A 23,429-nucleotide genomic window follows, 5' to 3' on the forward strand; every position below is an offset into this window, starting at 1 on the left:
GCAATGTCCACAATAGCCAAACTGTGGAAAGAGCCAAGATGTCCATCAACAGATGAATGGCTAAAGAAGATGTGGTATATATATATATATATATATACACACACACACACACACACACACCCACACACACACAATGGAATATTATGCAGCCATCAAAAGGAATGAGATCTTGCCATTTGCAACGACGTGGATGAAACTGGAGGGTATTATCCTGAGTGAAGTAAGTCGAACAGAGAAAGACATTTATCATATGATCTCACCGATATGAGGAATTCTTAATCTCAGGAAACAAACTGAGGGTTGCTGTAGTGGGGGGGGTTGGAGGGATGGGGTGGCTGGGTGATAGACACTGGGGAGGGTATGTGCTCTGGTAAGCGCTGTGAATTGTGCAAGATGGTTGAATCTCACATCTGTACCTCTGAAACAAATAATGCAATATGTTAAGAAAAAAAGAAGATAAGCAGGAAGGGAAGAATGAAGAGAGGGAAATCGGAGGGGGAGACAAACCATGAGAAAAGATGGATTCTGAAAAACAAACTGAGGGTTCTAGAAGGGAGGGGATGGGAGGTTGGGTTAGCCTGATGATGGGTATTAAAGAGGGCACGTTCTGCATGGAGCACTGGGTGTTATGCACAATGAATCATGGAACATTATATCTATAACTAATGATGTAATGTATGGTGATTAACATGACAATACAAAGGGAAAAAAGTGCATTACCCAGTGGGATAAAAATGGCAGAGGAGTAGGGGACCTTATTTCAACTTTTCCCCGGAATTTAGCTGGATATCTACCAGACCACTCTGGGCACCCATGAAACCAGCCTGAAATGTAAGAACATATGGATCTCTACACACAGAATATCGCAGGCAGTTGGTTTTTAGGTACAAAGCAGGGAGCCATGATTCCGCAGGCAGATATCAGAGGATAAATGGCAGCGGGAGGGTGCCTGGCCTGGGGGATCCTACACCACCGGTGAGTGACAACCTCACACTCTGTGAACAGGAACAGACTCTCAGACCGGTAGTGGCGGGGAAAGGACACTAGGGCAGCCCCCGGGGCGGAAACCCGGAGTGGCGGGGTCGCGCCTGTGAACTGCAGCCCCTGGGGCAGAAACCCAGAACGGTGGGGTCACACGTGTGGGAGCTGTGAGGGTCTGCAGGTTTAGAAGCACAAAGGGCAGAGACCTGCTGCCCCAATCTGGAGGCAGGACTGGGAGCGCTGCAGAAGGGTGCACAACCCAGGATGCTGAGTTTATAGCAGCACAGACAGAAAGAGAGAGGGTGTGGCCTGGAGAGCTCACTGAACAGACTGTGCTCTCTCTGCTCTGAGGAGAGGGTTGGAAAAGGTCTCTTCTGCTCTGACTCGGGGAAGAGATGCAGAAAGCCACCAGAGAAAGCTGCCAGAGAACAGAAGCCCCAAAGACTGATTTCTGCTGAGCCCATCCCCCGCCACCGGGGGGCAGGGCAACACCGCCCAAACAGGGTTGCCTGAGTAACAGTGTAGCAGGCACCTCCAGCAGAAGACAGGCTGGGAAAACAAGAGGCCAGCAACCCTAAGGTCCCAAGAAAACAGTTGCATCTTGCTTGGGTTCTGGTTAATAATTTGGACTCTATACATTCCCTCAAACAACCACCAACAGAATGACTAGGAGGAGGAACCCCCAAAATAGAAAAGACTCAGAGATTATGACTTATGCTGTGGATTTACAAATGGATGCAGATATAACCAAGATGTCAGAGATGGAATTCAGGTTAGCAATTGTGAAGACAGTGGCTAGAATGGAGAAATCAATTAATGGCAACATAGAGTCTCTAAGGGCAGAAATAAAAGGGGAATTGGCAGAACTTAAAAATGCTATCAATGAGATCCAATCCAATCTAGATAATCTAACAGCTAGGGTAGGTGAGGCAGAAGAACGAATAAGTGACCTGGAAGACAATATAATAGATAAAAACGGAAAAGAGGCCAGGGAAAAACAACTCAGAATCCATGAGAATAGAACCAGAGAAATAAGTGACACAATGAAGCGTTCCGATGTCAGAATAATTGGAATCCTGGAGGGAGTGGAGAGAGAGGACTAGAAAATGTATTTGAGCAAATCGTAGCTGAGAACTTCCCTAATCTGGGGAATGAAACAAACATTCGAGTCCTAGAGGCAGAGAGGACCCCTCCTAAGATCAAGGAAAACAGGCCAACACCCCGGCATGTAATAGTAAAACTTGCAAATCTTAGAACCAAGGAAACCATCTTAAGGGCAGTTGGGGGAAGAGATTCCTTAAGTACAGAGGGAGGAACATCAGAATAACATCAAACCAATACACAGAGACCTGGCAAGCCAGAAAGGCCTGGCAAGACATATTCAGGGTACTAAATGAGAAGAACATGCAGTCAAGAATACTTTATCTGGCAAGGTTTTCATTTAGTATGGATGGAGAGATGCAGAGCTTCCACGACCGGCAGAAACTGAAAGAATATGTGACCACTAAGCTGGCCCTGCAAGAAATATTAAGGGGGGTTCTATAAAAGGAGAAAGACCCCAAGAGTGATCTACAACAGAAATTTACAAGGACAATCTATAAAAACAACGTCTTCACAGGCAACATGATGACAATTCATATCTTTCAATAATCACTCTCAATGTGAACGGCCTAAATGTTCCCATAAAACGGCACAGGGTTGCAGATTGGATAAAAAGAAAGGACCCATCCATATCCTGTTTACAGGAGACTCATTTTGAACCTAAAGATACATCCAGACTGAAAGTGACGGGATGGAGCTCCATCTTCCATGCCAGCAGACCTCAAAAGAAAGCTGGGGTAGCAATTCTTATATCAGAAAAATTAGATTTTAAACTAAAATCTGTAAGAGGAGACACAGGACACTCTCTCATTCTTGAAGGTTCTATCCAACAAGAAGATCTAACAATTGTAAATATCTATGCCCCCAACATGGGAGCAGCCATCTACATAAGCCAACTGTTAACCAAAATAAAGTCATAGGATAACAATACATTAATTGTAGGAGACTTCAATACTCCACTCTCAGCAATGGACAGATCATCTAAGCAGAAAATCAGCAAGGAAACAAGAGCTTTGAATGACATTGGACTAGATGGACCTCATAGATATTTACAGATCATTCCCCCCTAAAACAACAGAATTCTCCTTCTTCTGGCGTGCACATGGAACTTTCTCCAGAATAGACCATATACTGGGTCACAAATCAGGTCTCAACCAATACCAAAATATTGAGATTTTTCCTTGTGTATTCTCAGACCACAGTGCTCTAAAACTGGAATTTAATCACAAGAAAAAATTTGGCAGAAATTCAAACACTTGGAAGCTAAAGACCACTCTGCTCAAGAATGTTTGGGTTAACCAGGAAATCAAAGAAGAACTTAAACATTCATGGAAATGAAAGAATGAAAACAGATCGGTCCAAAACCTATGGGATACTGCAAAGGTGGTCCTAAGGGGGAAATACATAGCCATCCAAGCCTCACTCAAAATAGAAAAATCCCAAATTCACCAAATAACTACACCTTAAAGAACAAGAGAAAAAGCAACAAATGACGCCTAAGCCACGCATTAGAAGAGCAATAATTAATATTAAAGCAGAAATCAATGAATTAGAAACCAGAAACACAGTAGATCAGATCAACGAAACTAGAAGTTGATTCTTTGAAAGAATTAATAAGATCGATAAACCACTAGTCAGACTTATCAAAAAAAAAGAGAGAGAGAGAAAGGACCCAAATTAATTAAATTATGAATTAAAGGGGAGAGATCACGACCAACACCAAGGAACTAGAAACAATTATTGGAAATTATTATCAACAACTATATGCCAATAAACTGAGCAATCTGGATAAAATGGAGGCCTTCCTGGATACATAAGCTGCCAGAACAAACAGGAAGAAATTGACAACCTGCATAGGCCAATAACCAGTAACGAGATTGAAGCAGTGATCAAAAACCTCCCAAAACACAAGAGTCCAGGGCCTGATGGATTCCCTGGGGAATTCAACCAAATATTCAAAGAAGAAATACTTATTCTACCGAAGCTTTTTCAAAAAATAGAAACAGAAGGAAAACTTCCAAACTTATTCTATGAGGTCAGCATTACCTTAATCCCCAAACCAGGCAAAGGCCCCATCAAAAAGGAGAATTTCAGACCGATATCCTTGATGAATATGGATTCCAAAATCTTCAACAAAATCCTGGCTAATAGGATCCAACAATACATTAAAAGGATTATCCACCACGACCAAGTGGGATTTATCCCCGGGATGCAAGGGTGGTTCAACATTCGCAAATCAATCAATGTGATAGAACACATTAATAAGAAGAGGGAGAAGAACCATATGGTCCTCTCAATTGATGCAGAAAAAGCATTTGAAAAAATACAACATCGCTTCCTTATTAAAACTCTCCAGAGTATAGGGATAGAGGGAACATTCCTCAAGCTCATAAAATCCATCTAGGAAAACCCACAGCGAATATCATCCTCAATGGGGAAAGCTGAGAGCCTTTCCCTTAAGATCAGGAACACGTCAAGGGTGCCCACTCACACCACTGTTGTTCAACATAGTACTAGAAGTCCTAGCAACAGAAATCAGACAATAAAAAGAAATAAAAAGTATTCAAATTGGCAAAGAAGTCAAACTCTTTTTGCTGACGACATGATACTTTATGTGGAAAACCCAAAAGACTCCACCCCCAAGTTACTAGAATTCATCCAGCAATTCAGTAAAGTGGCAGGATACAAAATCAATGCACAGAAATCAGTTGCTTTTTTTATACACAAATGTAGAAAGAGAAATTAAAGAAATGATTCCACTTACAATAGGACAAAAACCATAAGATACCTCGGAATAAACCTAACCAAAGAGGTAAAGGATCTATACTCTAGGAACTACAAAACACTCATGAAAATAATTGAAGAAGACACAAAATGATGGAAAAATATTCCATGCTCATGGATTGGAAGAATAAACGTTAAAATGTCTATTCTATCCAGAGCAATCTATACCTTCAATGCCATCCCGATCAAAATTCCAAAAACATTTTTCAAAGTGCTGGAACAAACAGTCCTAAAATTTGTATAGAATCAGAAAAGACCCCGAATCGCCAAGGAGATGTTGAAAAAGAAAAACAAAGCTGGCGGCATCACGTTGCCCGATTTCAAGCTATATTACAAAGCAGTGATCACCAAGACAGTATGGTACTGGCACAAAAACAGACATACAGACCAATGGAACAGAATAGAGAACCCAGATATGGACCCTCAACTCTATGGTCAAATAATCTTTGACAAAGCAGGAAAAAACATGCAATGGAAAAAAGTTCTTCAATAAATGGTGCTGGGAAAATTGGACAGCCATATGCAGAAGAATGAAACTCGACCATTCTCTAACACCATTCACAAAGACCTCAATGTGAGACAGGAATCCATCAAAATCCTAGAGGTGTACATAGGCAGTAAACTCTTTGACATCGGCCACAGCAACTTCTTTCAAGATACATCTCCAAAAGCTAGTGAAACAAAAGCAAAAATGAACTTTTGGACTTCATCAAGATAAAAAGCTTCTGCACAGCAAAGGAAACAGTCAACAAAACAAAGAGGTAAGCCACAGAATGGGAGAAGATATTTGCAAATGACACTACAGATAAAGGGCTGGTATCCAAAATCGGTAAAGAACTTCTCAAACTCAACACCCAAAAAACAATAGTCAAGTCAAAAAGTGGGCAGAAGATATGAAAAGACAGTTCTCTGAAGAAGACATACAAATGGCTAAAAGACACATGAAAAAATGTTCATCATCATTAGCTTTCAGGGAAATCCAAATCAAAACCACACTGAGATACCACCTTACACCAGTTAGAATGGCAAAAATGGACAGGGAAAGAAAACAAATGTTGGAGAGGCTGTGGAGAAAGGGGAACCCTCTTGTCAGTGCTGTTGGGTTCTTAGGGTATAGAACTATGGGGTCCTGACTCCCTCACCCCATCTCTGACCCCCACTCTCAGCTCTGTAAGCTGGAATGTGGCCACTTAAGTTCCAGACTGCATTTCTCTCCTGTATTTTCTTTCCTTCTTCTTCTTTCTCCTCCTCCTCTTCCTCCTTTTTTTTTCCTTGTTCTTTTCCGTCTAAGGAAACCCCAGTCCAACTTCCACCCTCAGGTATCATCAACTGAAGAATCGAGAAGAGGCCAGCAGACTGTCCTCTCTCTATGCTGAATTGGACTATCAGAACTGCTGCGGACAGCTGTGCAGGGTGTGCACTGTGCAACAGCAGGAGGTTCCACTCACAAGGACTGAAGTGTGCATGCTACCTCCACAGAGTGCATAGGCAGCCCTGAGCATTCTGTTTCCCTCTACTGCCATCCCACCTGGGTCTTCACTCGCTCCTTGGCTAACCATATAGCTTCAATCCCGGTCACCCCACTGTTTCCCCTTCAGATACCTTCCCTTTACAGATTGGCCTCTGTTCACCATCTCTTTTGGAATGGGGGCTTTTTATGACCTTGCTTTTTTCAATGGGTATATTTGAAACGGAAGTTGGGTCCAGGTTGAAATGTTCATTTAGCAGGCTTTCTTAAAGTGGAACACATCTTTGTGCATTTGCAACAGTGTTGGCTCCTAGCTCCTTTCAAAATCCACTCTTCATCTATCTTGGTGGTGGGGAGTGGCCTATCATATTGGGGGGGGGCTTCTGCCTAGGCGGGGAGCCTGCGAGAGTAAGCGCTGGGTGTAGGGTGGGTAACCGTAAGACATGCCTGCCCAGTTCTGGCTTCTGCAGTCCTCCTGTGATCCTCCCACCCCCCAAAAATACGGGGCCAGTTACTTACCCCCACCCCCACCTATAAACTTTCCACAGGCCCTAAGAAAATATTCTGAGCCAAGTAGGAGAGTTTTCAGCCCACCACACTTTCCAGATGTTGTTGACCCACAGCTGCAACCAAGTGTGTGGCTTCATTAATCTGCACAATTATTCTCTAGGTGGGGGTTGGGCGGCTTCCCTGAGTGGCGCCCTGCAAAAACTCGAGGACTACCCCCTCCCAGGAGGCTTCTGAAGGCCTCGGAAGGGTGTAAGAATGGGCCACAGCCGCCTTCTCCCTGTGGGACTCTGCTGCTGCAGCAGGGGCCCCAGAGCAGAACCAATCCTGGAGCGCACCTTCAGACTTGGAGATGGATGTCCCCCCGGGTTTGTGACACAGCATGATTAAATCCCCAGTTGCATCCCCCCGAGCCCTAGATGGCCCTGCATGGAGGCTCTGTGTGTACCAAGCGGTTGCCATAAAATTCATCTTTTGTCACTTTCTTCCTATAGCTTTTCAGTGGGGGTGGTTGACATTTACAGCCATAAGACATGGGTGGATTCAGGAAGGGTGAGGATTGCAAGCGGAAGTTTATGCTCGTGAGCAACTTGGCTCTCACACGTGAGGCTGAGCTCTCAGGTCTGATCTTTGCAGCTCAGCACGGCTGGAGCCACATTTCATTGATCTTATGTAATTTGCCCAAGAGGAGTGCCTGCTCGTATCTGGGCTGTTTTTAACACCACACTGTGTTCCATAATTCCCAAACTATTTTTCATGGGGGGCTCATTATCATGGTGAAAGCCCATCGATCACTACCTATTAGTCCTTCAAACTGTGGCTTCCTTGCCACCATCCTTTCAAGTGCCACCTTGGTTGTCATACTGGGCCGTATTTCTTATACAGGTGAGAGTACTCTATAATCGTTAAGTAAATCTTTTCTGCTAAATGATCTCAATTTTGTATGGCTGAGCTAGTTGTCTTGCCCTGCTCCCAGGGATAGTTACCGAGTCTCTGGTTTCTTCCTTTGCACAATGGGAATAATTGTCTCTACTTCGGAGGGCCGGAGGAAGTATTAAATGAAGTAGCATGCAGATTGAGGCACCTATCAGTACAACATTTGGTTTATAGCAAGAACTCCAGCCTGGGACTGTGCCCAGGGGAAAACCACCCCTTTGTGGAGATTTGACATAGGTGGGCTGGGGAAGGGTGGGGATTCCTCAAGCCTGAGCTCTCCGGCCCCGCCTGGCTAGGTCTCCTGCTCACTGCTGCCCCCCTCTGGTCCCCAGGATAGAGCATGACTGCTTGAACCTCACTGGAAAGAAACTGGTGGTGGCCAACCCTGCTCACCTAGCAAGAAGAAGACCTTGACCAAAAGCCTGAACCTCAACCTGGGACTGTGACAAGAACATGCAAATGACCCACGAAGCCCCCTGCGGAGGTTCTCTTTATACTGAATGTGCCTGCTGGGAGAATTGCCCAGAGCACAGAGCTAAACTGAGTGGCTACTCCTTGGCCCCCATCTACCTCCCAGCAGAATGCACCTCTGTGCTTGAGCCATGAAGTAACACAGGGCACCTTTGGTTGGCAGCATGGCTTGAAAGCATCCCTTCTCCTGCATTTCCAAGAGAACACAGTCTGGATTGGGCTCAATCAGACCTAGTGTCCAATCCTGGCCCTGGATGACCATGGGCACGTGACACTTCTCTACAGGTGTCAATGCCTTTATCTATTACATTAATATGTACATAAGGTCTATCCTGGGGTTGGTGCTCGAAATGTGACTCTGTCTACCACCCTTCGCTCTTTCCCGACTCAGATGAGCGTTGGAAGAAATCATAAACAATATTGACTTAACTACAAAATGCTCAGATGTTTTCCCTGATGCTCTGATAAAGTATGCTTTGAAGTGAACCTTCCCCAGTGAAGCAGTGAGCAAATGCAAACTGTCAGCCCACGAAGAAGTCCCTGGTGCTTGCCTTTCAAAGAAGAACAAATAACCTTTCGAGCTCTTTTCAGGGCTCCTGGAGATTGTCCCATAGGCCCTCGGCCATCCTCTTTGGGGTTGGGGAGATAGCATCATCCTACCATGAAAGAGGGTGGGAAGGGGAGGAACGAGGAAGCATAGACTGAAACTCTCTGGTCAGGTGCTTTGCATAGATTATGATGGGGGTACTACTCTTATCCTTGGTACTCAGAGGAAGAAACTGAGCAGAAATTTGCAGAAACTTGTTCAAGACCCCGCCACTGGTAAGTGGTGGAGTCAGGATTCAGACTTGGACAGTCTGATGCCAAACACCTGCACCATTGTCCTACAGATCCCACTCCAAGGTAGCCCTCCAGGTCTAATCCTAGTGATGGCTGCCACCCCTGGAAAGAGGCCATTCATTATCAGAGACCTGCTAGGAGATGCCTGCCTGTCTCAGGATGCTCCTTGGTAGGTCTTCCTTTTCTCTCTTAAGGTGGGACTGCCATATTATCCCCATTTTACAGATGAGAAGACTGCGATTCACAGAAGCAAAATGTTTTGCCTGAGATCATCTAACAGGTTGAAGGCAGGGTTTGGACAAGCAACCAAGTCTTTTGACTCCTGGTTATACCCCACCCTGAACCAGCTGTCTCCGCATCCCTTGCCCTATCCTGGACTCTTACTTGGTTACTGCCCAGCCACCTGGGAAAGGCAAGGTGATCCCATAGATGAGAGTCAACCACCACACTGTCCACAACACTGCGGATTCAAATTTTTTCCTTTCTTGGGAGCTTTTTTTTTTAATTTTTTTTATTGTGCCTGGGAGCTTCTTTAAACACACTAGTAAGCTGACTTTTCTCTGGGGTCTTCCAAAGAAGCCCACAGGCAGGCAACTTACTTGGGGATTGTAATGAGAGTGAAAAGAATTATTGGTTTGTAGTCAGAAATTCTAAGCTTGAAACTCAGCTTTACCACTGGCTGGCTTAGTGACCTTGGGTGAATTATTGAACCTCTTTGATTCTTATCAGTTACCTCTGTGAAATAAAGATAGTATTCTCTGTCTTGGAGAGTTTTTATGAGATAATGTATGAACATAAACCAACACATTGGTTATATGACACATAGCAGTACTCAACATAGCAGAGAACCTTTCTTTTGTCCTGGCAAAAGAGCCCAGAGTCTTAAGAAAATCCAGTCTGCAAGATGCACCCAAACTTGAATCACAGCAGGGGTTATTTTAATTATTCAAGGACCCCTGATTTTCACAAAGGGCTTGGCCGGGTCCTTTAAATGTCAGCTACATGTGTATGCTGCCACACCCATTTTTGAATCATTAGCTACTTGAGAGCAACCTTAGTGGGGACAGGGAAAGAGCACAGCTTATGTCATGGAAAGGCGGCACTAGGAGCCATTACCTGCTAGAAATCAAATAGGATTGAAAAAAAGGTCTGAAAGAGTAACCCAAGGAGATTTCATTTATAATTATCTCTTCATCTTTTCCGGGAACCCCATCCTTCAGTTGTTCAAAGCAGATATAAATGCAGAGTCAGGCACCCCCAAACCTTTCCCCGTAATCTTTAAAAACCCAGTGACAGGTGATAAGAATGACTTCACAGTGTAAGATGCCAAAGCTGTAATTGTTTATTCTTCTGGCTGTAATTGATCCTGCTATCCCTTTGGGTAGCTAAACAGCTCTGATCACGAGTTGCCCAATCAGCCTATGAGTCTTCTTGATGAATCACTCCCATTCTCTCGGTCCTTTCTCCTGGCTGCGGTAATTCTTGACAACTGCCTTAGAGATTCCGTCTCCTGTGGGTGCGGAAGGAGAGCCCTATCTGTCAGGAGGAACATGTGGAGAAGAGAGAGCTCCAAGCTTTGGGGAGATTGGCAGGTGGACGGCTGAACCCTTTCCTCAGGATGGAGGGACCAGGGCACGGGTAGCAGGACACCATCTGTGCTCACTGACCTCCAGGATATGAGGCGCCCCTGCTTGTTTGGTGTCTCTAAGTCAAGGATGGCTGGGCAAATTCTGTCCAATGAGCTCCAGTGAGTATCCAGAGAACCTTGATTGAGAAAATATCATGTTCTAAACTGTGAATCCACTGCACAGATAAACATCAGGCAGTGTAGCAGAGATCATGGGGTTCCAATAGTGGTGTTCCCATCTACTTCGATTGGGGTGCCTTTCCCAGGCCCCCTCACCCTTAGGTGGGTCGTGTGACTAGTTCTCACCTTGGGGAAGGAGTCACCAAGGGACTCCTTGGCTGAGCCCATGGAGAGTGGATGCCCCAGAAGGGAGGGGGCCACAAGATGGGAGAAATCTGGATCTCTAAATAACTGTGTGGAACAGAACTCCACTATCAATTGCACTGGACCTTAGCACGAGCAAGGAATACACTTTATTGTGTCAAACCACTCGGATTTAAGTGGTAGATTTTATAGCAGTTGGCCTCTTCTCCCTATGGCAGGCATTATTTGATTTAGCAGAACTCAGTCCTCAAACATAATGAAATCCAAGGTGGTAGTGTATCCTGCGTTAGAACGGTGCTTTCTACTAACCAGATAATACACCTAACTCATTCAGATGGCTGTTGTGTGGACATTCAACTCATAACTCAAAGAACATTGGAAATATGGATTCTCAATTTTAGACTTTATGAAATGTTCCTGTTGGAAGTTGGAGGGAAAGATATTGTCTTTCTATAAAAGGACTTTGACTTCTCCCTTCTCCTTTAGTCTCTACCGGATGGATGAGCAAGTCTGACTCCATGTCTTCAAGTCCATGTGAGAGCCCCCTCTTCTTGACAAGTTGAGACTGTCACCAGCCCCCTCCTGCACCATTACAACAATCTCCTAACTGGCCCTCCTGCCTTCTGTACACCCTCCTCCAATCTGACCCCCAACTGATCTTCCTAAAACATGAACTTGACCATGTCACCATCTTCTCCAATGAAATCCAAGCTCCTTTTCTCAGAAGTTCGTGCATGATCCAACCTCCTGTCTTTCCTCTTGTCTTCCTCCAACCATAGGGTCCCATGGCCTCTCCACATTTTTTCTTCTGCCTCCCGGCCTGGAAAGTTCTTCCTGCTCTTCAGTTTGTAACTTACTCATTGGCTCTTAAGGCTCAGTTTGTGTTCCTCTGCTGAGAAGCCTTCTACTTCCATTCCTGTTGCCTTTGGATCCTGGTGTCCAGCCTTGGGTTTTATACCAGCACCTGCAACACTTTATTGTAGTTATTGGCTGACGTTCCTGCCTCCCTCTACCCTTCAAGCTTTTTGGAAGGAGGCGACAGTTTTTTCTTCCCCAAGGCTGGCACAAAGATGGGCTCAACTGACTATACTCTTGGCTCTGTTGTAGCCAGGACAGTTACCAAGGCAAATCTTCCCTGGGCGTCGGTTTCTCCAAGAGCAAATCTAGGAGGCAGCTTGGAACAGCCCTTGGTCTCTTAGGGCTCTCCCAGCGTCAACACTCCAGGATTCTATAATTTTACCGCTAACAGCTCAGTCACGTGAGGGAAATCAATACTCAGTTTTTCCCGAGCTGTGTTTGTCCAAGCCACAATTTTTCAGAACACGGTCCTCAGGGGTCCTGTGGCTTTCAGCTTTGCCTGACACCAGAGAGAATTTAGCATTATAAAAAAGCTTATGGTGCAAGTTTAGCAACTGTGGCATCTCTGTCGTTCTAGCCCTTCATTGTCAAGTACACATGGCTTAGTTATTTAGACTTCGGTCATTTGGCTCATAAGCTATCACTCAGATATAAACACTGGGGTAGTATGTCCTCTTTTATTGATCCCGATGAGAAAAGGGCGTGATCAGTGGTGCCCTGGCATGGGGAGATGCTCGGAGTCCAGGGTGTACATGGGGTGGGCAGAAGGAATTCTCCGCACACTTCATGACACACCGTTAGCAGGCTCAGGGTGCACCACTGCCATTGGGCACATGGCCTTGGCCAAGCTCCCCCCTTCACTGCATTGCCCCTGGGTCAGGGCTCTCCTTTCTGCATTTCCTAGTGTGGCTTTGGGTGGCTATTTTCCTCCCAGCAAGCTAAGCATTCACCACAGAAGAGTCAACTGAATCTAATGCAGTTACTTTCCTAGGTTCAACAGCTCAAAACAATGAGAATTCTGTGGATGTTTCTGAGGCTGGCAGCCCCTGTCCACCAAACGCCTGCCCTTGGGCATGTGGGATTTGACTCCGACAGCTGCCCGTTGGGGAATTCCTTGGGCACTGACTTCCGGCCACCTGAATTATTCTGACCCTAGCCCCCCTCCTCACCCATTAATTGGCTCAGTTGCCACATTTTCCTTTCCTGCTCCAGGTCTATTCATTCCCCAAGAGTCACTTCTGGTTTCCCTAGGGTCTCTGAGGTCAGCCAATCTTCTGAGGAATTTCTGATCCCTTGTCTACTTCAAAGCCCTGTATTATGGCTGAGTTTGCTCATTTGTTTCTCAAGTCTTGCCTCCTCTAAGAAGCTGTCCTGGACCATCTGTTGTCCACTCTCCCTCTTCTTGACTCCAGTAGACCTTCCCATCTGATCACTGGATGCTTTGCGTTGTGCCACAATTTATCTATGATATGATGTCTTTCTATCCATCCCAAAGGCCTCAGGAGTATGGTAACAGAGCCTGCCTGGTGGTTCTTTATGATCCCAACTTCCCCTGTTGCAGGACACCCTGAAGGCTTAAGTTTTTGTTGCATGGCAACATGGCAGAAATCAGGGAAAGGCCAACTCCTAAGGTTAAAGTCCAAATGTTTAACCTGGCCGCCCAGGCCCTGCTTAATCCAGCCCTGCCTACCTCCCAACCTCTTCTCTCTCCATTTCCTGATCCAGACTTTATGCTCTGCAATAGAAATTTGCTCACAACCTGGTTCTTGCCTCTTTGCCTTTTTTTAAGCTGTTCACGATGCCTGGAATGCTTTTCCTCCCACTTTTCATCCAGCTAATGTTTACCAATCCCTTAATACCAGTTTAGATAGCAACTCCTCCAGGTAGCCTCCTTGATCTCGAAGTTTGACTCCTATAGCACTCCATGCTTTGCTTCTCTTAGCACTTACCACGAGGCATTACAAACAGTGGTTCACATGTTGATTGGCATCCCCAGACTCTGAGCTCCCCAGGGGTGGGACCATGTGGTAAGCATCTGTGGGTTCCCAAGGGATGCAGATGCTTGGTAAATACTTATCGAATTAATGAATGGATGGGTGGTGAGCCCTGGGGTGTCCTGTCAGGCTAGACATAAGAGGGACACAAGGAAGATGGGAAATGCAGTTGTAAAATTGAGGTCCAGGGGCAGAGATGAGCAGCCAAGACTGGACTGGGTATCAGGGATCTAAAATGATAGGTTCCTTCTCTAAGTGTTGAGGATTCTCAGAGTGAGGCCCAGGAAGGAGAGCGGCAGAACAGGTGTCACATGGTCGGGAAGAGGGAGTGAAGGGATTCTGGATGTGCTTGCCCAGGCCCTGTCCCAGTTGTGTCATTTAAGAAGGCACACCTTCTCCACATCTGGCTTTTAAAGGAAAAGTACGCCCCTACATCCTCTAGGGGTCTTCCTCTCTCAGGATTCAAACAAACTGCTTTGTATACATGCCTTACAAGGCTGATGCTGCTGGTCCTGGGATAACACTGACTAAGAATTAGCAGGAACCTGTGCTTCTCCATTGGGCTTGATGAAGTTACCCTTTGATGGTTAAGTATGATCCAGACTCAAGGCCACAGAGTTGTGGAATCTTGGAATATTTGAGTTGGAAGGGACAAGAGATATTGCCCTATTTCCCCATTGTATGCTAAACTCCAGATGCTAATAACCATTGTAAGATGCATCATGATTTTGCATACCGCTTTGGAAAAAAGTATCTGCCAGTTAATGGCAAGAAGACATTGACTGTAAGACCCCATTAATTTCAGAGATGTTAGTGTGCAATATAGAGTTGAGGGGGAAAGGGAGCTCCCACCCTCCTTATTTTACAGAGGAGCATATGAGGGGCAGAGGGAAGGGACTTGTCTTGGGCTGTAAAAGGACTTGCCTATGAGGCCTGAGGAGGTGCTTGGAGAACGTCATCAGGCCCAGTATGAGGGTGGAAGGTCTCTGGGATAATCAGACAGCTTGAGGTCCTCTGAGGCCCTCAGGTCATCCTAGACTCCAGGCTGCACCCCGTGAGAAATCTCTTTCTATCCCTTGGCAGCATATTCCTGCTAAGGAACCTCAAGCCTCTTTGATTTTATATTCAGAACACCCTTTTCTTTCTATTCAGGAAATTCCTAAATTAAATTGAGTCCCAGATGGCACAGTTTGAGCATTTCAGGCCTTGGCCTTTCTTCCTGGGAATCAGAAGAAAGGCAGCTACTCTCTTCTTTCGGCCTTGTCTCTTCCTTGATAAATGGTGGACTTAACTGAGTAGCAGAACTGGATCACCCAGGGCAGGTGTGCTCAACCCGTACTCTGCAACAGAATTCCCCTGGGTACTTGTATAAACCACAGATGCCCTAGGCTCACCTCAGAATTCAGGATTCATTTGTTCTGGTGTGGGGCCCACATGCTCCTCAGAGGATTTTGATCCTGCAGCTAGGTGGCAAACCATTAATCTACTCCAATTGGTTTGACAGATGGAAAAACTGAGGTCCAGAGAGTCCAAGTGATGCCTGTGGTCATACCAGTGGGCTTCAGAGCTGGGGTTAGACTTCAGTTCTCTGGATTATTCCTGGATTCCTTACTGAAAGCTCTAACTAAACTACCCACCCCATAGAGTTTTAATGTGAGCTACAGACCCTAAGGACACATAACTCTGTGTATGTATCTGCATGCACATGTGCATGCATGAGAGAGAGAAGGAGAGTGTACAGAGATGGAGAGGGAGAGAGACAGGTCTCTGTGTTGGAAAATCTAGGCAGAAGTTAACAGTAGAACTTGGAAGGGAGTGTAAATACAAAGATCTCAAATAAAATATTGACATGCTTGATGCTCTTTGGTCATCACTACTGACCATTTGGGGAAGGGAGTCTAAACCCTTCTCAGTCCGCCAGAGAGGATTCAGCCTTCTCTGGGGAGTAAGCATATTAACAGGGCTCTTAGGTCTAATTTCCCAGTCCTGAAGCCACGTTTGGGGCTATCTGTGGACTCTTTCTAAGTACCCAGTGTCCCCATATCAGAGCCTTATGTCCCCACTGTCAAGTGCCAGATGTTCAGGGCTGGGTGCCCTGAGTTGCTCTCTAAAGTTTACTGTCCAGTGAATGATTCATCAGGAATCAAAGTAGTTCCCATCAGGGATTGCCCTCAGGAAGACATTAATGGGCAGGATAGGCTATTAAATTACGTGGGAATGAAATACCCCATTGAACAGGCATCTTCAAGCAGGTGAGCTGCTTTGTCAGAAGGAGCTGGGTTTATTTTCATTCCTTCCCCAGCTGCCCAGGATTTAATTCTGAAGCCAGAGAGCTTCTCCCAAAGCTGTTAGGAGGCCCAAAGCTGTTGGGAGGCCCAGGCCACATCATGCATGGGTCCCTCTAGATTTTAAACTTTTTTGTTCACTTACCTCCTCAGCCATCAGTAGGCCAGCATGGTGGATGTGTGTGCTTTTGTGTGTGCTTAAGGATGTGGGAAGGGAGTGAAGCAGTACCAGGGAAGAACTAAGGGCCATCAGCTGCATAACTTGGGGCTTTGGGCATTGAGGGTAAAGTGGGTCTTCTGGTCCTTTTTTTCATTCAGGAGTTTTCCGACTTTGGGGTGCATCTGTGTTACTGGGAATCTTGCTAGAAAGACGGATTCTTGGGCTCCACATTCAGAGACCCTAACATAGAAGGGGTTGGGCCTAAGAATACGCATTTAACCTCTTCCTCTCTGCTTCTCACACATAGTCTAGTTGGAGAATGACTAGCTTAGGAAAACTTCATACTCAATATTGGGGTGATGGGGGCAGTGTGAAACATCTTCTTTGGTCCCTGATACCTCAACTGTAAATCAAAGTGAAGAACTACACTACCTGAGGTGTCTTCCCGGCTCTCCACACTTGTTTCCCTACCTGCCCAGGGAGGTGGACATGAAGGTGATAGTTGGATGTCAATGAAGGAGAGGTGTGAGAGCTTAAAATGCTGAATGATGTGGACTCTTGGCAAGGCTGGTCTCATTGACTGCCAAACCCTCTGGAATAAACCTCTGGAGAGTAGAAGGAAGATCACTTTCAAGGCAGGGGGGCCCTCTTGTCCTCATTGCACTGAATGGAATGGTCCTAATCTGTGGTCTTGCTTCCAGGGGCTGACTCAGAGTTGGGGGGTTTCTGAAAGGGTTCTGAAGTCCTCAGCTCAGCTTTAGGATGCATATGAGCCAGCACAATTTTATCTGGTGTTGAAGTTGGGGGTTGCAGAGGGCAGAGGCCGTATCTGTTCAGATTCAGAGTGGAGAAGTTGTGTCTTGGTTTACACAACCCAACTTTTCCAGTACATGTTGAACATGTCACTTTTAGAAATCGATATAAGCCTATTTTACAGGAACTACATAAAGTGTACTGGCATATTGAAAATATTTTGAGAAACTAGGCAGGGATACCTTCTATATAACCATGAAGGGCCTTATCCCATGAATGATTATGAATATATTAATTTTTGACCAGCAAGTCATATAAGTGTTTGAAATTTTACAAAAGGATCTTCATATACACAAGCTTATGTATCCGCATAGTAACCCCTGCGAAGTAGGTAAGGCAGGCCTGTAAACCAAGGCACAGAGAGGTCAGCAGACTCAGAGCTTTTCAGCAACAGACCTAAGGCTGGGCCTCATGTACACAGATTGTTTCCAACCCTGAACAATTTCATGAACTTTTGGTATGATTAAGGTCTCTAAGTGTGTAGCCAGAATGATAGATATCACCATCTATCACAGGTTGGCTTAGCATCAGGGAGAAAGGGGCCTCAGGGCTCGTTTGCATGGGAGTTTTGGCAGGGGTGGGAGGGGGGAAACAGGGAGAGCATAAGCATTTGAGTGCTATTTGAACAGAGGGTGCAGATTTGCACAATTGAGTTCACTCACTCTTTGAAGAATGCGCTTTTACTGAGCTCCTATATAAGCAAGGCACTGGTTGTATAGAATTCGAAAGAATTAGTCCTTTTGCTCTCAAGGAGCTCCCAGTCTGTGGTGAGACAAGAGCTGATGGAGGCTAAATAAATCAGTTCTTTTAAGGTAGGTGTAAAGATCAGTGCTGTGCAAGGGGAGATAAGTCCTACAAGGAGACTTTTGTTTCTCTTAGGAGTGGGACAAAATTGCCAAAAAACCCACTGCGTTCTGTGAGTGCTCCGAGGCTGGGAGCAGGTCTGGCTGATCTTCATTTTCCCAGCACAAGAAGTGCTCAGTGGGTATTTGTTGAAGGAATAAATGAATGAACAGAGAGTTGAATGGAGCAACTAGCTGCTTCTTAGGGGTGGAAGAAAGTTTTCTTAAAGACCAGCATCTTTAAAGAACGTTTGGAAGTATGACTAAGCCTTCGTCAAGCAGATAAGACAAGGAAGGGATTCTGGGCAGAAGGAACAGTGGGAGAAAATGCACAAAGCAGGCATCAAAGAACAGGGAATGTCTGGCTGAAGTCCGATGCATGTTGGTTACCCACAGGAGAGAGGGCTCAGGCTTGGTTGAACAGAGCCTCGGAAGCCATTCTTAAGGGCTTGAGGCTTTGCAAATTATGGGAAGTGCTAGGCAGGGGTACTATTGAGGAACATGCTCGGAACCTCTCTTCTAAAGTTTAAAAAATATTATTTACCTGTGACTGCGGGGCTGTTAATGCTGGAAGCCCTCTGAGGTCCTCTAACCCAGCCCTTCCATTCCATGCATGGGAAACCCCATGGCGCAGGGAAGGAAGCAAATTGTCCAAGGTCTCATGGCACAGTTAGCAATAGACTCCAGGTCTCTGAAGTCTGGTTTCCTCTCCACAGAGAGATCTGGGCTTGAGGCTGAGCCTTGCTCTCCCCCTATAGTGCAACCTTAAGTTATTTACCAAACTGCAGTTTTGTCATCTGGAACATGGAGATAACACCATTACCTTTTTGGGTTTGCTGTGGGGGTTTAAATGAAATAATGCATGTCAAGTGTCTCGGTTGCTTGATGCCTGGCAAGTGGTGTGTGTTCAGTTGGAAGTGACTGGTATTCTTCCTCCCTTCTTGGGTCTGTCTCCACTCCAGTGTGTCACCCCATTGCTTGTGGTTGTGGTGGTCCTGGAATCCTGCAGCACTCCCACCTTAGCTAAGCTCATCAAAGGAGCATTTCTCAGGCTGTCCTGTAAGTCAGGGGCATATCCTGGCTTCATAGGGATTAGGACAAATACTGATTTTAAGAACAGTCATCTTCAGTCTGGTTTACTGAGCAATAGTGTGCTCTTTTAGAATAAAAAAATGAAAAGATTTTGAAGGAGGTATATATACACCTGGCACGGGTAGAGTGATTTTTACCATGCAAATTCACAAAGGGATTCACGGTAGTGGTCCTTTAAATCACCAGTTCCTATTCGTGCTCTCACTCAGGAGTCAATTTCTCTGACATGATTCACGCCAACTGTCCAGGAAAGGGCCTCCTGCTCCCATAGTCTTGTCACACCTGGCCTTCTTGCAAGATTCCCTTGAGTGTTGAGCTGAAGCAGCTGAATCCTGGAAAAGGGACACTATAGCCAAGGCAGACTGTAGGAGGCGCCATGATTTTATATGACACCGAGGAAGAAATAGCACTGCTAATTTTAGCTATAAGATGCCATCGATTGAGAAACAAATCCTGATTTCAGAAATGTTAAAAATGTGAAAAAATATACAGGTGACACTTGAACAAAACAGGTGTGTGCACTTACATGAGGAATTTTTTTGATAAATATAGTACAATGTGGTAAATATATTTTTCTTCTTCCTAAGATTTTCTTAACATTTTCTTTGTTCTAGCTTACTTTATTGTAAGACTATGGTATATAATCCAAAGAACATACAAAATATGTGTTAATTGACTCTGTTATTGGTAAAGCTTCTGGTCAACAGTAGGCTATTATTACTTCAGTTTCTGGGGAGTCAAAACCCCTAATTGACTTAGGTGCTCCTGAGCCCCCACATTGTTCAAAAGTCAGTTGTACTTCTTGGAATCACAGAAATGCAGTTTGAGAAACAGGATCAGCTGGATACTAATGGCAGAATGAAAATACACAAATGGGACCAATCCCTAAGTTTTATTTGGCTTCACATTATTTTTGAGAGGGGAAAGACAATACTAATTCATAAGCTCTGCGGGATAGACCCTGGGTCTCTTTTGTTCATCACTGTTGCTCCATGACCTTGTTCATCATTGGGTTTCAAAAAATACTTGCTGAATGAATAAAAAAGAGCCACATTTTAAAACATGTGGAAGGGCGCCTGGGTGGCTCAGTTGGTTAAGCGACTGTCTTCGGCTCAGGTCATGATCCTGGAGTCCCAGGATCGAGTCCCGCTTCGGGCTCCCTGCTCCGCGGGGAGCCTGCTTCTCCCTCTGACCCTCCCCCCCTCATGTGCTCTCTGTCTCTCTCATTCTCTCTGTCTCAGATAAATAAAATCTTAAAAAAATTTTTTTTAAACATGTGGAAAACCCAGAAAAGAAAATCATTCAAAATTCCCCTACTGTGGGTGTTTTGGTTTATTTCCTGAGTCTTATTTCCTATGAATATGTTCTTTTATATACATGTAAACATAATTTATTATTAGATTTAGTTCTGGGATGTGTTTTTGTATTTCTCTATTAATATGAATGAAATGAATTGAGATGACCCAGAAATGCTTTGAAGAGTTGTAAAATGTTTAACCAGATATCTAATTAGTTATAATACTCCTAACAAGGCTGCTCTGAATGAGGCTGATTTTCTGAGAACACACTTCAAAGCAAACAATAAATTTCCTCTCTGAAGCCTGAATGGGCTGTTCTGCATCATGCTCACCATGGGGAGTCCCTCAGTTTCCTTTTGGGAGGAGAAAGAGACAATTATTCTTAGAAGTCATGAGCTCCAGCTTCCCACTCAGTCCAGAAATTTCTTTAGTGTCGCTCATGGAGGGTAAGTCCCTGCCTGAGAAAACTCAAGACTGTCAAAAGAATTTACTATCTGCTCCAGACAACACCTAAAAATATGGCTTCCATCCCCTTGTATTTGTGGGCAGATAAGAGCTTAACTCTGACAAGTGCCAGTTAGCAAAACCAAGGTGGGTTTCTCATGGACCAGTCCTCCCTTCCTGCTTTCTGCCATTTTTCACATCCAAGACTCCAGTCCAGGCCCTTCTGTTCCCCTCATGTTTCCATTAAGATGCCCAGCCACCTCTGTGAAAATGGAAGTTGAGTTCCATTCATGCTGAACCCTTGTTCCTACTGCAAGGGTATATTTGTGATTAAAATCTGTCCTTGTCACTTTAAAGAGGGTCTTGCTATGCTTGCCATTGGCGGTACTCAAAAGCCCATGAGGCTAATAGCTTGGGTTCTGGGCTCACTAGTGCTCCCTGTCTGCATGCCTTGACTTGTTAATCTGTGTTCTCGTCCTTCTTGACTCAAATCCTCAGCCCTGAACTTGGCTCCCTGCCATCTGCTTCATGACCTCCTTCCTTGTCCTTAAAGATGAGGTTTTCTGGCTGTGTCACTTGTTCCCCACCTGGCACACCCTTACATGCTCATTTCTGATCTCCCCACCAGCCTCATCCTCTGGGGTCTGTGGAGGCCAGCCAGTGTGCCAGCCTCTTCTGCCACTGCCTCAAAGCCAACATCACACCCACTCTCTGTTGCAGTGGAGGCTGATCTTGGCCCTCAGCAAGTATCCAGGCATTAAGTACAGGGGACAGTTTGGGAGGCCCACAGTACCAATGCTTTCCCATAAATTCAGAAAGTTCTAGAACACCACCAACACAGGTTCTGGAAAAAACACTCACCCAATTTGGTGAAAAAGAAAGGAAGCTGTGTTTCTCTTACACCCAATTTTAGGAACTGACAGGTGGTATGGGAGAATTGGGTTAGAGAATTTAGCTGATACCCTTCTCCAGTTTCTAGGTAAGACCCTGTCCCTAGCCCAGCCCCACTCAGGCCTCTTGAGTGGACTCAGAGCCTTCCAAAATCGGGAGTCCCATTTCCCCTCCTCATGCCTCTGCAGGTGGCTGGCGTAGGTCCAGGACCACTGGTCCGAGGAGCCCAGGAACTTACCCTCTGCTCCTGGGTGGCCACGAATGTCTGGAACCCTGGAGCCACCCCAAAGCCCAGTTCTTGGATGAAAGGTGGCTCAGACTGACTGTGGATCTGAACCTTCACTCCTGCTTCAAATGTCGTTTCCTCTGAAAGGACAAAGACAGAGCCATGGGTCAGCAACAGCAGATGCTCACAGACTCCTGGGATTGAGAAGCTCAAATGGATGTTAGATAGGCCACGTGAGGGGCAACATCATGGCCTGCAAAGGTATCCACAGCCTCATCTCTGGAAACTATTAAGATGTCAGTTTGCATGGCAGAAGGGACATCGCAGATGGGATTAAGGTAGGGACTTGGAGATGGGGAGCTTATCCTGAATTATCCGGGCAGTCCAATGTCATCACAAGGGTCCTTGTGGGAGGAAGGCAGGAGGGGCAGAGTCAGAGAGAGAATGGAAGAAAGCTTGGCTGCCAGGGGATGCAGGAAACTGCTAGTCACTGGACAAGGCAGGGGGATGGATTTTCCCTTGGAGCCTCCCCAAAGAATGCAGCCCTGCCAGCACCTAAATTTTAGCCCTGTGAGACCAAGATTTGGACTTCTGGCCTCCAGAACTATAACAGAATAAATGTTTGTGGTATCTGTTACAGTAGCTCTCAGAAGCTAATGGGATTAGGAACTGAGTCAAGCTAGTGAATACTAGCATCTCTCCTGGGCCATGAGTTGAGGTCGAGGAGATCAAGACGGGAAGAGACCATGGATGACACAGCAGTAGAAATGAAAATAGAGGACATGGTTGTAAGCTAAGATGCCCAGGGCCCCTTGGAGGTGCAGGAGATGGGCAACCAGAAGAGAAGTTTCTGCTTCTTTCACCTGGCAAGAGAAATGGACCTTGGCAGTGGGAGGTAGCAAGAGTGATGGAAGGTGATAGGATGGCAGAGCCTGGTTCATCCTAAACGTTCACAATTCGAGGCAAATGCACCTGTGGGATATATGAGCCTTTCCTGGGTCTCCTCTGTCTTACTCTTTCCAAACAGCCTGCAGAGGGAGCTTTCCAGCATGCAAAACCTGCACAAGTCTCTCCCATGCTGATAAGGAGCCTCCTTAACCTGCCCCTGTTTGTTTTCAGCCTTGCTCAGGGCGCCTCCTGCTTCATGATGCCAGGTGATCCAACCCTCTCGGGCTGCCTAGATTGGTTTTTACTGGTCTCTGCTCTGCATGGATGCACATGCTTCTCCTTCTGCCTGGAATGCCTTTCAACCTTGTCCACCTGACCTATCTCCTTACTCGTCACTGAAGATTCAGCTCCCAGCCCCACCCAAAGCAAACCCGTCTCTAGCTCTGTTCTATTCTTTACATATGCCTGATGAAGCCTCTGCCACACCAGGCACTAATCCTTTATCTGACAGCCTCGTCCACCAGGCTGGAGTATCCTTAGGCAAGTTCTGGGCTGTGTCCCTGGATCTCAAAGTCCTGCACAGGTCCAGGCCATATAGC

General features: G+C 45.7%; 1 protein-coding gene across 1 annotated transcript in view; it reads right to left on the minus strand.

Annotated features, from left to right (window-relative positions):
- Positions 1-23,429, minus strand: part of ASIC2 (acid sensing ion channel subunit 2) — a 266,262-nt gene that overhangs the window by 14,769 nt on the left and 228,064 nt on the right. Inside the window, exons 3-4 of the mRNA XM_035027455.1 lie at positions 21,955-22,082; positions 17,424-17,491 (exon numbers count right to left, since the gene is read on the minus strand). Coding sequence (XP_034883346.1) covers positions 17,424-17,491; positions 21,955-22,082 — 196 coding nt within the window. The remainder of the gene's footprint in view (positions 1-17,423; positions 17,492-21,954; positions 22,083-23,429) is intronic.

This window comes from Mirounga leonina, unplaced genomic scaffold (genome assembly GCF_011800145.1).
Source record: "Mirounga leonina isolate KUSES-001 unplaced genomic scaffold, KU_Mleo_1.0 Mir_200, whole genome shotgun sequence".
Taxonomy (NCBI): Eukaryota; Metazoa; Chordata; class Mammalia; order Carnivora; family Phocidae; genus Mirounga; species Mirounga leonina.